This window comes from Dromiciops gliroides, chromosome 3, assembly GCF_019393635.1.
Source record: "Dromiciops gliroides isolate mDroGli1 chromosome 3, mDroGli1.pri, whole genome shotgun sequence".
Classification (NCBI taxonomy): Eukaryota; Metazoa; Chordata; class Mammalia; order Microbiotheria; family Microbiotheriidae; genus Dromiciops; species Dromiciops gliroides.
The window spans coordinates 520,625,330-520,642,446 of record NC_057863.1 but is presented as its reverse complement, the minus strand read 5'-3'; the positions used below and the strand labels follow the sequence as shown (position 1 = coordinate 520,642,446).

The window sequence follows — 17,117 nt, the reverse complement described above, 5'->3', positions numbered from 1 at the left end:
ATCCACTCAAAAAAATTAAAACTTTTAAGCATCAGCTTCCCTCTAGTGTTATAAAATTTTATTTTATTTCTTAAACGTGTCTATCATATAAAGTATGTTCCGTCAAGGAAACATTTTGTTTCTTGAGGAACAACAGGGGGGACTGTAACGATTGGAATGATGCCACCTGCTGGATACTTACTGTAGAAGAGTTCTGCCCATGAAGCGAAGGTCTTTGAGGGCAAGACCAGGAGCCTTTTCTTTGGCGGGAGGAAGTGACGCGGACTAGTGGGAGGAGGAAGGAAGAGACTGGCGCTGACTCTGGGGCTCTTTCCTCTGGACTCTGGTGGAGAGCGGAGCTAGAAATGTGCTCTCCCTTTAATAGATAGGAATCTAGGCCTTTTTCTCTCTCTTTACCAAATTCTTATTCTCCTTAATAAATGCTTAAAAGTCTAACTCTTGCTAAAGTTTATAATTTATTGGCGACCACTCATTAGATATTTTAGACAGTTTAGCTAGAATTTTAACCCTTAACAAGTAAGATATGCCTACAGGAAAAATCTCAAACTGGTTGGTTACATATAAATAGATGTGGTATATACCATATGAAGGGCAACTATGCAGTGCAGTGCAGAGGGCCATGCCTGGAGTCAGGAAGACTCTTCTTCCTGAATTCAAATCTGCCCTCAGACACTTACAATTGGTGTGACTTAACCCTCTTTGCCTCATCTATCAAATGAGCTGAATAAGGAAATGGCAAACCATTCCAGTATCTTTGTCAGGAAAAACCCTAAATTGGGTCATGAAGAGTGGAACATGACTAAAAAACAACTGAACAATAACTGCCATATATGAACACAGAATAAATGCTCTTACTTGGGTTTGAGTGCAGTGTAAAGGAAGGAAGTCAAAGAAGTTGTCAATTCTATGAAATGCTAGGAAGTTTTTTGTTTTGGTTGTTGTTGTTTTGTTTTGTTTTGTTTTTAGTTTGAGGAAATTTCTCCCTCTGCTAACTCTTTTGAACTTTTTTCTTTACATGTCAAATTCTTCCTTTCTGTGCTGGATCAAAAGACATGTTAAAAGAGATTCAGGGGGCAGCTAGGTGGCACAGTGGATAGAGCACCGGCTCTGAATTCAGGAGGACCTGAATTCAAATCCGGCCTCAGACACTTGACACTTACTAGCTGTGTGACCCTGGGCAAGTCACTTAACCCCAACTGCCTCACCAAAAAGAGAGAGAGATTCAGGACTTCTTCTTGTATGCCCCTTCTCTAGAAATGGGAGTATGGGAGTCCTTTGAAATTTAGGGGCAGGTACCATTATCGCTTTCCCAGAGTTCACTTCCCAACTTGAGATCTCAAACCTCATCAGGAAATGGAATTTTTTGCTCTATTGACCAATAGTAGCTTTCATCTTGTTAGTAGCAGGTTTTTAATTTTCTAAAATTTTTGAGCAATACTTGGAACAGATCACTTATAAATAGATTTGAACATTGAGTTTGAATAAAGTAGCTGTAATATATAGTAGCTTCAGAAGGTATGTCAATTAACTTACAGAAATGCAAAATCTCAATGACCAACTTAAAATTATTTCTATCATTTCTGTGTTTATTTTTCAATTGAGTTTATTAGCAATTAGTATTCGGTATTGTAATACAATAGTTTATGAAATTAGATTGGTGATGTTTTACTACTATACCATTCACATAACTAGATAAGAATTCAAATTTTAATTCTTCTTAATGAAATTTTTTTGGCCTATTTTAATTTTGCATTTGATTTTTAGGATTCCGTAACTTACATATTGATGATCAGATAACCCTCATCCAATATTCCTGGATGAGTCTAATGGTGTTTGGACTGGGGTGGAGATCATATAAGCATGTCAATGGTCAAATGTTGTATTTTGCACCTGATCTGATACTTAATGAGTAAGTATAGCAACATGCTTATTAAGAGTTTTTTGAAATGATTAAAGTTTCATTTTACTCAATAATTCTTCAAAGTAGAACATGCTGCTGCGTAATAATGATTTTGCTGATAGTCAGCTATCACAAAAATAAAAGAATGCTCTTCAAAAAGATAATTTGAAAAGCATGTCATTTATTTATATTATGATAACCAAGATTTCTCCTATTCATCTATGTCTGATTTTAAGCAATTTTCTCAATTAAAATATTTTAAATGTAATTTGAAATATTAAAGACATAAATCTAGTTGTAATAGTATTATTATTTAAAGTTAATAAGAGAAAACCAGTAGTTTGTCTTTTAAAAAGTTAAAATATAATTCAACATGAAAATAAATACTTTTCTACTAGAAAGATTAGACTCCCCAAAAATGATAGAGAATAAACTAAGTTAGCAATATATACATTTCTGTAATGATCCTTATATCTAGCATGAAGAAAAATCTTGTCACAAAATAATTTTATTAAAATAAATTATAATTGTTCCTTTAATCCTGCTTATCTCATTTGTCCTAATAATGACCTTTCAAAGTAAAAATTCTTAATGTTTATATAGGTTTGAAAAGTACTTTACATACCTTATCTTATTTGAACTTCACAACACTATGAGATAGGTACTATTATTGTGCCCATTTTATTGATGAGGAAACTGAATGTGAGAGAAGTTAAGTTATTTTACCTAGGATTACGTAGCTAGGAAGTATCTATATCAGGATTCAAACTCAAGTCTTCCTAACTACAAGTCAAGCACTATATTATTTAGGTATCAAAAATAATGTTAAAAATCTAAAGTAAAATACCGTACATTTCATAATTTTTATTTGATCTTATAAATTATTTTAAACATATTAACCTGTGCCAATTTAATTTTCTGTACCCTCTCACCATTATGCAGTTACCCAAAGTTATTTATTTTTTTTATTATTTAAAATATTTTTCAACGAAGTTATTTTTAAGGCTAATTTTTGTAAAATGAATGTTTTCCATCAAATTAATAGCATTACAAACTCTGATATACATGACCATTGCAAGTGGGAATTGTAGGCTCCATCTTGAAAATTATTCTATGTAAAAAATTATCAATTTCATGACTCTACTTCTAGGAACTCTACTTCCTTATTGTGCCCCCACATCATATGAATTTTTCCTATTCCTGAGCATCACTTGCTTCTTTATTCACAGTTCTTGAAATTTTATTCCCGTTCTCTTTTGGTCTGTGTATTTAAAATTATGATTCGATAGAACATGTAACAAATACCTTTTTGTAATTCTTCCTGTCCACCTGACTACCTTTGCAAAAACTGTTCTTCTGCACTTACATTTCCAACTTTCTAATAATATTTACCCCAATCTGAAAACCCTTTATTATTAAAACTTTAAGTAACATAAAACACATTATGTACCTGCTTTGTGAAACACATTTTTGTTGAACTAAAATTCAAAATCTTCAATGTATTTGTAAGTGAAAGGACCTTATATGCAAAAATGGACAAAGTTGTGTTATCACATTCTCTGATAATATTATGACATAATGTTATAATTGTCCGAGATACTGTATTGTTTTTTGTTGTTATTTTATTTATTTGTTTGTTTTTGTTTGTTTTTGTGATGGTGCAAGACAGCGAATGAAAGAATCATCGTTCTATTCCTTATGCCTTACCATGTGGCAGATCCCACAGGAGTTTGTCAAGCTTCAAGTTACTCAAGAAGAATTCCTCTGTATGAAAGTATTATTGCTTCTTAATACAAGTAAGTAATTAACTGTTTTCTTCCGGTTCATTATTAAAATTTGAAATAATATAAGGCTTATTTGATGCATAGAAATCATTTATAGTATTTTTAAAAGATAAAAAGTGCCCAGTAATATGAACATTACTTTCACAATTTTAATTCAGTTCAATAAACATGTATTAAATTCAGACCAGGCATTGTGCAAGGCACTGAAGAAACAGACAAAAAAAATATAAAGTTTCTACCTTTAAGGGATTTCTAGAATATCAAAAAGAAGCAACATTTTTACAAATACAAGGTAATTGGTGTTGTTGGGAAGGGAGTATAGAGAGAATTCACTCACAGCTGGGAAATTCTAATACAAGAAGTTACATTTGAGTTGCACCTTGAAGAAATTTTAGAGATTTCACAAGGGAGATCATTCAGGTCATGGAGAATAGTCTGTGAAAATGAATGGAATAGGCAAAGCCAAGATGAGAGAGCAGCAAGAAGCAGTATAGTAAGCTCCCCACCACTCCACACCCTGCCAAAAAACAAACAAACAAACAAAAAAACCTCCAAACAGGTCTAAATAAAATACTGGACTGAATACTAATGAGGAAATTGAAGGAAAAGTTAGAAGTCATTTTTCTGGTGCCATTAAGCATAAGAGACAAACCCAGAAGCCTGTGAACACTAGAGGCAGGGTCTGGTCAAGAGTTCACCAAGTAAATAGCATTCATGTCCAGGAATAGGCTATGCACCAGGGCAAGAGGAGGTCCCTGAGTTTCTAAGGACACAACAGGAACAGGTGCCAAATGGCAGTGTTGTTGGCCACTGTCCAGTTCTGTAGTACAGGGCTAACTGAGGAAGGTCCTATACCGACCAATGGCATTCTTGACTAAGGATCAGTCACAGACCCTAGAATGCATGTGGAGTGAGGAGCAAGTTCAGAAATAACCACAATGGTGTGCTTCAGATCCCAGGAGCAGAGAGCTAGGCCTCAGTTCCAACTTCTAAAGCCTGCAGAGGAATAACTAAGGTAGGAATCCCAGTCCAAAGAGAAGCATGCAGTTCTGACACTGAGCTACGAGAATTTCCTAGATGATTGATGGTGTCTGAGGGAAGCATCAGTCTACTGTTGCTTAGACAAGTTTGGAATTACTGAAAACTTACATAATGTTAGGCTGACCTGTCTCTAAGATCCTTCAATAGCATGACACTTAACTTACCTACCCCCAAAGCTGCACCAGAACCAGCCCAGAAGTTCTCATAACCCAGCACTAACATCAAAGTTGAAGTCAGAAAGTAGGCTGGAAGAATGAGCAAATAAACAAATATTCCACTGTAAAACAAAACAAAACAAAACAAACAAAACCAAAACCCAAAACAAACAAAAAACCCTAGGATAATAACAGGGATGCTCAAGATACAAACCTAGAAGACAATAACTCCAAAAGATCTACAAGCAAAGCCTCAAAGAAAAACACAACTTGGGTATAGATTGAACCAGAATTCCTATAAGAAGTGAAGTAAGATTTGTTGGGGTTTTTTTTAAGTTAAGATGTTTTTATAAATGAAATGTGACTGCTAGAGGAAAATAATTAGAAAGAAATGAGAACTATGGAAGAAAGAATTAGAAAAGGAATTAATAGCTTAGCACAAAAGTTATAAAACCTTGCCCATGCAACAAATTCCCTGAAAATTAGGAAAGACTAAATAGAATCCAATGACTCCATGAGATAACAAGAAATATTTTTAAAAATTTTTAAAAATCTGAATAGATAGGGAGAAATGTTAACTAACATGGAAAACAAATCAAAGAGGGAAAAAAATAAGAATAATCTAATTATCTCTTCACCATGACCCAAAACAGAACCTAGGCATTTTATTTCAAGAAATCTTAAAATTACTCAGATCTCTTAGTACCAGAGGTCAAAGTAGAAATAGAAAAATCCACTAGGTATTCTACTGAAAGTGGTAACCAATTAAAACTTCCAGAAATATTTAACCCAAGTCCAGAACATTCAAACAAGAATATTGCAAGTAGCCAGAAAGAAAGAATTCAAATACCAAGGAAGCACAGTCAGCATCACACACTATTTAGTAACCACCACACACAAAGGAGCAGAGAGTTTAGCATATGATATTCCTGAAGGAAAGACTTAGAGATGAGAATAACTAACCCAGAAAAATTGAGTATAATTCTACATGAAAAAAAATGTATCTTTAATAAAATAGAGGACTTCTGAACATTAATTCTAAAAATACCAAAGCTGCCCTTCATTCAGCAGGAAAATAGGAGGAATAGGGAAAAGGGAAAAGGGAGAAGAGATTAAGGGATAAATTACTCCTAAGAAAAACCGACTCTAACAATGTAAAAAAAGATCCTTTAAATTATTAATTAAAATATTTAAAGCTCTCTTTGAGGTGGCAGAGGTGGTGCCCATAAATTGAGGGATGGTTCAATTACTTATGGCATATAAATGTGATGGAATAATATTGTGTTGTAACAAATGATGAAGGGAATGTTTTCAGAGAAACCTGGGAGGACTTGTTTGAACTAATGCAGAATAAAGTAAGCAGAACCAGGAATACAATTTATATAATGGCAATAATACGGTAAGTACAAACCCCTCTGAAGTATTTAGGGACTCTGATAAGTATAATGACCAACTGCAATTCCAGAGGAATGCTGATGAATCATGCTACCCACCTCCTGATAGAGTTGTGAAAGACTCAGAGTGCAGAACCATATGGGATTTTTGGGACATGGCTAAATATGACCAATATGGAAATTTGTTGCTTGACTTTACATGTTTGTAGCAGGGGTTTTTTTTTCCTTTTAGTTCTCATTTGAGGGGGTAGGAATGATAGAAAGCAGATTTTTGCTTATTAATTTTTTAATGAAAAAACATATATGTAAAAAGGTAAGGTGTCTTGTTGAAAAGAACAAGAGACCATTATCAATGATCTTAGGGTACCTGAGATGGAATAAAATATAAAAAGGCTAGAAAAAGGGAAAGGCCTATGAAGAACCTTAAAAGTCGAACTGAGGATTTTATTTTCAATACTAGAGGAAATAAGATACCACTGAGTACATTGAGCAGGGGATAACATGGTCAGACCTGCACTTTAGAAAGATCACTTTAAAGGCCAGAGGAGTTCATATTTTATCATAAAGGCAAGGAGGAGCTACCAAAACATCTTGAAATGGAAATTGACATGGTCTGATCTGTGCTTTAGGAATAATAGATTGGTAGTTGTATGGAAGATGGATTAGAGAAGGCAGTACCTACTGGAGGCCTAGAACCAATTAGAAGGTTATTAAAGTATTTAAGGCAAGAGGAACTGAATGAAACATTCCCTCTTCTCAGGAGAGAGGTGGTGGATGATGGATGTATAATGCTATATGTGCTGTTAGACATGGTTGATGTGTCAGTTTGTTTCACTTAACTGTTTTTCTTTGTTACACGGGAGAGTTCTCTGGAGTTAAGGATTATTGGGAAGTGACTGCTGTAAAACAAAACAAAAATCCTTTTTCCTCAAAAAAGAAACTATTTCCAAGACCAAAAAGAAAGTCTTCAATGTCTCCTTATCATTTCTAGGATAAAATACAAACTCTTCAGCCTTGCATTTAAAGCTTTCCACAGGCTAGCTCCAATTTATTTCTTCAGATTCATTCCATAATACTCATATTCATAATACTCAATCATAATTCAATTCACAGTACTTCTCTTCATTTACTGTACTCTTCAAATTGGCATAATAATTTTTCCTTGAACTTGACATTCAATCTCCTGTCTCTTAGCCCTTATGCCTTCAAACAGGCCTTCCATGATCCCTTAACAACTAGTGCTAACAACTAGTCCCTCCTAAAATCACCTTGTTTTATGTATATGTATATGTGTGTGTGTGTGTATGTACCCCAGCAAATGTAAACTCCTTAAAAAAGGAACTTTCATTTTATTCTTTATATGCCCAATACAAGGCAAAGCATCTTGTATGTAGTCAGCACACAGTGACAGGAATTTATTAAGTGTTGACTATGAAATAGGTACTATGCTCTTCCCTCAAGGAGCTTGCATTCTAATGAGAGAAGAAAACACATAAAAGAAGAGTTGATAGGGAGTAGGAAACCATGTGGGGAACTTGGTAGCTAAGATTATAGAACGGGGGATAGCTGGTCTGCAGGCCTTCCCTAAAATGGAATTTCTGAGAAAGTCACCAATTGGAGAAAGTCCAGAAGGACTGCAGTTAGAAGGCAGCTAAGGTATGATAACATAGTGCAGATCATCAGGGATGGCTGGTCAAGTGAATTGAATTAATTGAATTCAAATAGATAAAGGCCTTAAACTTACATGATTGCCATAGAAATAAGAAAGAGGAGCCAGACATGAAAGATGTTGAGTTTGTAAAGGCTGATCAGAATACACTTAGTTACCAAATGGTGATTTTTTTTTATGGCCTTGGAAGCTTATAAGTACTGTATATTAGGCATAAAGCAGGTTTCAATATGTATTTTAATTAAGATTGTTAAGCAATGAACACACCAAAGAAATAAAGGGTCATTTGAGATACTGAAGTAATCAATACCCATTTTTCACCCAATGTTTTATTCATCTGACTATCATTTTTGACCTCACAATTTCTAGCTTGATACTGTTAGGGTTTGAAGCTTAGATTGGGAGGCAGCAGTTGAGGAGTAGAGTGGAATGACTATAATATATTTGTGACAAAGAGATGAGATAACAGTTTAGACGTACTGTCACTTCCATGACCACCATAAAGACAATTCTACGAGAAATTATTCCAGACATTATGAACCTCTCTATTGTGGGTATCTACGTCACTTCTTAAAGGGCTTTTCTCTGCCTTAGTGGTAATTTACTTATTGCCATTAAGATTATGAAATCTTTGAGCTGGATCAGTGTGTTTTTCATAAACAAAAAGCATATTTTTAAAAACTAGAAGTTCTTCCTTTGATAGATAAAATATAAAAAATGATTTCTTATAAGTACATATAATATAGTATCATTTTATTTTATATTTTAAATCTTTCACTTAATAAAAAATTGATAGGTAACCTAATATAGATACTATAAAATGGCATGTCAATAATGCTAAGTGTTGAGTAGTTAACTATTATTTTCCTATAATTATTATGAGGATCAATATTATTTTCCATTTTTCAGATAAGGATATGCATTTGCCTAAATCTAGCTATTTAGCTTTATTTACAAAGGACAATATTTTAGTACATCCTGATTGACACCAGAAACTTGCCTCTAATTGTATGTTTAATGAATATATTCCACATATGTTATACAAGTCAAAATGTTAGCAGTTTATAAAACTAAATAATCTATATTAAGCTTCAGTAGCCAGCTAGGCAGCACAGTGGATAGAATAACAAGTCTGGAGTCAGGAAGAAATCTTCCTGAGTTCAAAACTGGCCTCAGGTACTGAATAGGTGTGTGACACTGGGCAGGTTACAACACTGTTTGCCTTAGTTTCCTCATCCATGAAATGAACTGGAGAAAGAAATGGCAAACCATTCTATCCCTACCACAAAAACCCCAAGTGATGTAGCAATGAATCTGACACCACTGAAAACAACCAAACAACAACAACATTAAGCTTTAATTGCTGTATTAACATAAGACCAAATATTAAAATATTTGTAATCATGCATAGGATTAACTGGTTAATTTTTTGTCTATCCTTTTATTCCAATGTTTATCAGCATATACATGGAGTATATGCTGATAAAATTAGATCTTAAGAAGTGATCTTTTGTAACAAAGCTGATCCTTTAAAATTGGGAATTTGAAGTTATGTGAACTTTCTCTCACTTACCTGGTTGGTCCAATGAACCAAAGGAAGTGTGCAAATGTCTTCACATTGCCATGTAACAGTCTTCAGTATTTAATTGGAAAAATCAATAGCTAAACATCCTCAGAAAAGCAAATAATGACTAGATTATTCAGGGATTAATTATCCCTGTGTCAAAAAAATGTCTAATATGCTATTTTTCCAAGAAATATTACCAACAATAATAATTCTCTTCTTTTAGTTCCATTGGAAGGGCTGAGAAGTCAGAACCAGTTTGATGAGATGAGATCAAGTTACATTAGAGAACTCATCAAAGCCATTGGTTTGAGGCAGAAAGGAGTTGTGGCTAGCTCACAGCGTTTCTACCAGCTTACAAGATTTATGGATTCCCTGCATGATGTAAGTGTTTTCCTTTTCACATTACCAGTAAGTGACTGCGTCTCTGTTTTTTAATTATTCAAGCTTAATTTAATTTTGCATGATTCTTTCAAAGCCTCTATGTATAAATATTGCAAAAAGTATAGTTATACTATGTTTATGTAAGCTTATGCTATTTATTTGTCATAGGCATGATCAAAATAGTCTTTTAAAAATCTTTATGAAAATAATCACATACTGTAGAGGACATTTTCCTTTCTTACTCTGAAAGCAATTATAGTACTACATGTTCTTTAATTATTCTTGATTGGTAATAGTATGTTGTTTTAAAAAAAGTAGCTGCTATATTTGAATATGTTGTGTCTTTTTTCTTACCTGTTTTTTAACCATTTGTCAAACAAAACAGCTTGTGAAACAGCTCCATCTCTACTGCTTGAACACATTTATCCAGTCCCGAGCACTGAGTGTTGAATTTCCAGAAATGATGTCTGAAGTTATTGCTGCACAGTTACCCAAAATCCTTGCAGGAATGGTGAAACCTCTTCTCTTTCATAAAAAGTGAATGTTGATTTTTTTTCTTCTTAAAAAATGGATTACATTTTGTGGAATTTCTGTTTTGGTCAAGATTTTGGTGTCTTAAAATTTTTAAATATTCTCCTAAACGCCTTACACTTGTAATAAAACATGCAGAGTAAATTTAAGAGAGATATTGTGGAACACAAATGAGCTTCTTTATAAAACATAATGAGCATTTTGTAAGTGTTTTGTGTACTCATATTTTCTTTAAAATTTTGCAAAATTGGAGAAGTACTTAATGAATGTTAAACTGAATTTAATATGCATTTTATTTCATAGAATTTAAAGAGAACTTTACCCCCATTACATCTAACAAACCAACTTAAAAAACAAATGTACAGAAAATAAAATGTTCATTGCACACTTTGCTTCTATTTAGCTCTTTTTAATTTCTCCTCCTTGCCTACTACTTGTGCAGAAACTGTTGTTTTAGCTTAGTGTTTCTCAAGCTGAAGAGCTATAAACCCTGATGATCTTATAAATAAATATATACATACACACACGTAAATACACACATATAACAAAACTATTTGGTCCTAACTAGATGTTTGGTGGAATGATATGTATGAATTTTTAGCTTTCCCCCCCCACAATGCCTGAACTCTTACTCTCTATTTTTACCCTTTCCTATGGTTCTGCCTTTCTTCTTATCATGCCACATCACTATTATAATCCATCACTGTCTTGTCTATCTGATCCTCCTCCTCTCAGAGGCTTCCCAAAGCAAAATAAAGCATTTACATGATTCTTATTGTCACCTTCTCAAAAGCTCCCAAATTTTGAGCGCCACTGATCTTATATCTTAAACATAATCCTTTATAAATGAATAAAACAATGCATTAAAATAGAGTAACTAGGGGCAGCTAGGTGGTGCAGTGAATAAAGCACTATTATAATCCGTCACTGTCTTGTCTATCTGATCCTCCTCCTCTCAGAGGCTTCCCAAAGCAAAATAAAGCATTTACATTATTCTTATTGTCACCTTCTCAAAAGCTCCCAAATGATCTTATATCTTAAACATAATCCTTTATAAATGAATAGAACAATGCATTAAAATAGAGTAACTAGGGGTAGCTAGGTGGCGCAGTGGATAAAGCACCAGCCCTGGATTCAGGAGAACCTGAGTTCAAATCTGACCTCAGACACCTGACATTTACTAGCTGTGTGACCCTGGACAAATCACTTAACCCTCACTGCCTGGCAAAAAAAAAAGAAAAAAGAAAAAGGAAAAAAAGAAAAAAGAATAACTATAAACAAAATTATAACTTTCATCATTTTGTGGAATGCACCTATGACTTTAGAAGGCAACCAAATGTGGAATCATTATATTTTTAGTCACCAGAGAAACTTTCCCAAGAGAAGAAAAACCAGATTATGTGACTCTCAGACTTCTCAAAGTTAGAGAAGTACATGTGACTTTAAGTAGCTTGAAGCGAATCTTCTTCACAAATTATAGTAATTTTTACCAATTTATGACCTCTAAATATTTATCTTCATCAAGATATTTGTGGAAGCAAATAAATTACTTTTCTTTCTTTTTCTAAGGATGTTTTTCCTTTTTAAAAATTATCTAATATTCATGTCTTGAGTATAAAAATTATTAAAAGTATCATCCTTTGTTGTTTTGTGAGTTTTAAAAGATATAATCAAACTATATGCAGTTAATTATGCCTAATTATGAAACGTATTAATCTAGCTTTTTTTGATCCAGGAGAATAATAAATTAGAAGGCAATAGTGTTCCTCCAAGTTCTATCTTACTGTAAGCAGACTAGAAAGAGAATGCATGTATTTTGAAGCACTTACAAATACTATGCTAAAAACACAAAACAAAAAAAAGATATTGCCCACTTTAGGAGTAAGGAATTGTTTTCCATCATTTTCAAAGAGGACCAGTGATATAATGCCATGAAATTTTGATCTTGAGTGAACTGGCTTTGAGTGAGGCAGAGTTGCACAAAGTCATCAGCTTCACCCTCTTTTCAGTCATTGAAATATAGTGGCAAGACAAAAGTCAGGATGACTGAAGATGGCCAGGGATGCAGTTTATCACCATGGAGTCTTCAATGCCTGACCAAATTCTAAAAAATCCATACCACCTGCTTCTACTGACTTCATGTCTGTGGGAACAAATTATTTTCACCAACCCACTCCCTGAAGAAAGAGTTCACATGCTTGAAGTAGACAACCTCCTAACTTGTCAATGGGTTTGAGGCCCATTGCTTACCCCCAGCTTGGTTTTGCCCATTTGCTGAGACTAAAGGAATAAGGCAATACATTAAGGGAAACAGGAAAAGCGTCAGGGCAGGGCTACCCATGTAAAGGAAAGGCAGTTAGTGTAGAGGTAAACCAAACCAGAGAGTGAGCAAGAAGTAATGTGAGCAGCATGGCAGTTCTGGGCAAGGACACACCACTCAGCAAGTAAGCCTCATAGTGGAGTCATCCTTAGGATAGCAGGGCAGCTTCTTTAGAGGTGGAGAAAGGCAGAGAGTGAACTAGGAATAAAGTGAAGCCAGAAGGAACTCAAAATATGAAAATCTAGATTTATGAAGTAAATAATTTTAAAAATAATTCATTTAACAAAATAATTCTTCTCCTTACACATGGATTAATTAAACTATTTCTATAAAGACCAAGTTATTCTGTAGAATTTTTTAAAAAAACAAGAGACTATCACTTTAGAAATCAGATGAGCCCTGTGTATGATCTTATCTGACAATTACCAAAGGGTAAAAATAATCCTTACTCTGGATGCACTCAAATGGGTGCAAATTAATAGGAAACCAATAAGGGAGCTCTTGCCACTAATACTCATATCAATTAATCATTAATTCAATAAGTTCAAACCAGTTGTCTGAGACATATAGAGATAAGGTCAGGGTCACAAAGCTTGTAATAATTTAAATCCAAATCTTCCTTACTCCAGACAGGTCTAGTACTCTATCTACTATGTTGGCCCATCTCTTAATAAAGCTTCTGAATAAAATTCCTAAATTATATCATGGATCTAAATAATACTCCATTCTGACCAAGGCAGAGCATACTGCTATAACAGTTTCAAGAGTATTCCTACAATTATAACTGTGGGTCTCTAAACAGTTATTTGGAAGGGTATGTGTGTCTTGTTAATTCATTTCCCAAGCATGATTCCCTTTCTGCCCCACCCCAAATCTTTGACACTATAACACATTTATCACCTTGTTGTCTCTCTACTCCTCCTAGTCAGAGGATTCCCACTTTATCCCTAGCAGAAATTTCCAAGCACTCAGGTTCTCTTAATCCAGCCTGAGATTATATTATTTTTTGGCTGCCATGGTACATAGTTGAGTCATATTGGACTTAAATTCCATCAAAAGACCTAGGTCTTTTTAAACTGAACTATTCTCCAACCATGTTTCCTCCATTCTGTGCTTAGGTAATTAATTTTTGGACTACCCCTTCCATAGAATTTATATGAAGTTTAAGCCTCTGTGAAACTTATCATGATAACTTTTATGCTTCTATCCTGATCTATCCTTCCTAACTTGTATTATTACATTTAGCTGTGTTCCTATTCAATCTCTGCCTAGAATGTAAATTCCTTTAGGGCTGGGTCTGTTTCATGTTGGTCTTTGTATTTCCAAGCACCTAGCACAATGCGCTACACATCACAGACACATAATAAATATTTGTTAAATTGAGCTGAAAAAAAGTGAGATAAATTAAAGTCCTATACTTAGATTCAAAAGTAGTTAACCAGTGGGATTAAGATAGAGGGAAAGACAAATCAAGACACAGTGCAACAGAGAGCCATACTCCTAAAAGTCATAGATAAAAACATATAAAAATAGATGCTGAGAAAAGAGAAATACAAAATGACAAAAGGGCACATATAGTAACGTGCAAGGAAACTAACAAGGATAAATGAATGCTAAACAGGAAATTTTACAGTCAAAGGAATAGACCAAGAGACAAAAAAGCAGGGAGACATGAAGAAATGGATTTCAAAGGAGTAAAATGCCAACTTACTGGCAATCAACAAGCATGTATGAAGTGTGTCAATGTAGCATTCATTAAGTGCCTACTATGTGCCAGTTACTGTGATAAGCATTGAGGATTGGACTTTAACTGATATTTAAAGGAAATCAGAGAAGATAGAAAGTGATGAGGAGAGAGAACATTTCAGATCTGGGGGACAACCAGTGCAAATGCCAGAGTTGGGGGATGGAGTGTCATGTTTGAGGAACAGCAAGGTCAGTGTCACTGCACTTCAGAGTAAGTTGAAAGGAATAAAGTGCAAAATAACAGGAAGGTAGGAAAGGACAGGGTTGTGAAGGACTTTCAAAGCCAAGCAGAGTATTTTATATGGGATCCTCAAAGTTCTAGGAAACCACTGGAGTTTAGTGAAGGGGGAGAGGTGATATTATCAGACTTGCACTTTAGGAATATTGATTTGATGGCTGAATGGAATGGGGATAGACTTAAGACAGGAAGACCAACCAGCAGATTACTGCAGTAATCAGGTGGGTGGCCATGGCAGAAGATAAAATGGGGCATACATGAAAGATGTTGCAAAGGTGGAAATAATAAGATTTGATCACTGGATATGGAGGGTGAGAGTGAGGAATCAAGGATGACTTTTGAGTTGCAAGCCTCAGTGACAGGGGCAATGGTATCACCATCAAAAGTTATAGGAAAGTTAGGAAATGAAGAGGGTTTGAGAGAAAAGATAATATAATAAGTTCAGTTTTGAACATGTTCAGTTTAAAATGTCTAATAAGCATTTGGAGATGGAGATCAGGAGAAAGATTAGGGTTATAGAAGTAGATCTAACGGTCATCTACATAGAAAACATTATTGAAAACATGAAAGCCAGCAGAACTAAGATGATGGAGAGAAGCTAGGAAGTTGCCTGAACTCTCCCAAATTTTCCTTGAAAACAATATTAAATTAAGCCTCTAAAAGAATTCTGGAGCTACAAAACCTATAAAAAAAGATGGAGTGTAACAATTTTCTGACTTAAGATCATGTAGGACTTCAAAAAAGGTCTGTCTCACCTGGATAAAAGGAGAGCACAGCCCATCACAGAGGGTGTCTGGGAAAGTCAGCGGAAGGCTCTTAGCCACAGCACAGCTCAGCAGCTGAGGACCCTTGGTCTGGGCTCTGAAGGCTAGAGGCACAGCAGGCCAATTGTGAGGCTCCCCCGCCCCAGCCCCAATACAGAAGGCAATCTGCCAACTGTGTTAAATGCTACACAACAGGTGCTCCTAGGCTGGGTAACCGCAGTACAGTGAACAAGCCACCTTGAGTGACTGAGGCCTCAGAACAGAAAGCCATTGATCAGACCACTGGCCCCCACACAAGAATCTCAGGACAGTGCCCCCTGTGCCCCAGGACCAGAGCCCAACTTTAAAAGTCACAAAATAGGCAAAAATATGAGTAAGAAACAAAAAAATCCTCACCATAGAAAACTACTATGCAACAGGGAAGACCAAAACACAAACTGAGAAGATGACAACACAAAGTGCCTACAAGTGAAGCCTCAAAGGAGAAGATGAATTGATCTGAAGACCAAAAAACTTTGGAAGAGATCAAAAGCGATTTTAAAAATCAAATAGAAGTAGAAGAGAAAAATTGGAAAAGAAATGAGAGTCAATTCTTTGGGAAAAGGACAAAAATTGGCCGAGAAAAACAATTCCTTAAAAAATACAATTAGCCAAATGGGGGAAGATACACTGAAAAAACAACTCCTTAAAAATTAGAATTGCCAAAATGGAAAAAGAAGTGTAAAAGATGACTGAAGAAAATAATTCCTTAAAAATTAGGATTAAGCATATAGAAGCTCATGACTCTATGAGACATCAGGGATCAGTCAAACAGAATCAAAGAATGTAAAAATAGAAGAAAATGTAAAATTCCTAATTGGAAAAACAACTGATCTGGAAAATCGATCCAGGAGAGATAATTTTAAAATTATTGGAATAGCTGAAAGTTATGATTTTAAAAGTTCTGACAACATATTTCAGGAAATTATCGAGGAGAACTGCCCCAGTATCCTAGAACCAGAGGGTAAAATGGTCACTGAAAGAATCCACTGATCATCTCCTGAAAGACATCCCAAAATGAAAACTCCAAGGAATATTATAGCTAAATTAGCAAGTAAAGGAAAAAATACTACAAGCAGCCAGAAAGAAATAATATAAATATCATGGAGCCATAATCATAATCACACAGGACCTGACAGCTTCAACATTAAAGGAGCAGAGGGCTTAGAATATGATCATCTGGAAGGAAAATGAGCAGGGATTGCAACCAAGAATCAACTGCCTGGCAAAATTGTGCATAATCTTTCAGTGGAAAAAATGGATATTCAATGAAATAGGGGACTTTCAAACTTTACTGATGAAAAGACCAGAGCTGAGCAGATAATTTGATCTCCAAATATGACTTGAGAGAAGCATAAAAATTTGGAAGTATGACCAAAGGGCTATAAACCTGTGTATATCCTTTGATCCAGCAATATCACTGCCAAGTTTATATTCCAAAGACATACCCAAAAAGAGAAAAAGACCTATTTGTACAAAAATATTTATGGCAGCTCTTTTTGTGGTGGCTAATAATTGGAAATCAAAGGAATGCCCATCAATTGGGGAATGGTTAAACAAGTTGTGGTATATGATGGTGATGGAATAT

General features: G+C 34.8%; 1 protein-coding gene across 5 annotated transcripts in view; it reads left to right on the top strand.

Annotated features, from left to right (window-relative positions):
• PGR (progesterone receptor) overlaps positions 1-10,882 on the top strand; it is a 76,469-nt gene extending 65,587 nt beyond the window's left edge. The window contains exons 4-7 of one of the 5 annotated variants that reach the window (XM_043995103.1): positions 1,765-1,909; positions 3,566-3,696; positions 9,734-9,891; positions 10,277-10,882. In XM_043995103.1, the coding sequence (XP_043851038.1) occupies positions 1,765-1,909; positions 3,566-3,696; positions 9,734-9,891; positions 10,277-10,432 (590 nt within the window). In that variant the 3' untranslated portion in view covers positions 10,433-10,882. Of the gene's footprint in view, positions 1-1,764; positions 1,910-3,565; positions 3,697-9,733; positions 9,892-10,276 lie in introns of those variants that run through there. The other 4 variants (XM_043995102.1, XM_043995106.1, XM_043995104.1 and 1 more) reach the window with 4 other exon arrangements.
• The last annotated feature ends 6,235 nt before the right edge of the window (positions 10,883-17,117 follow it).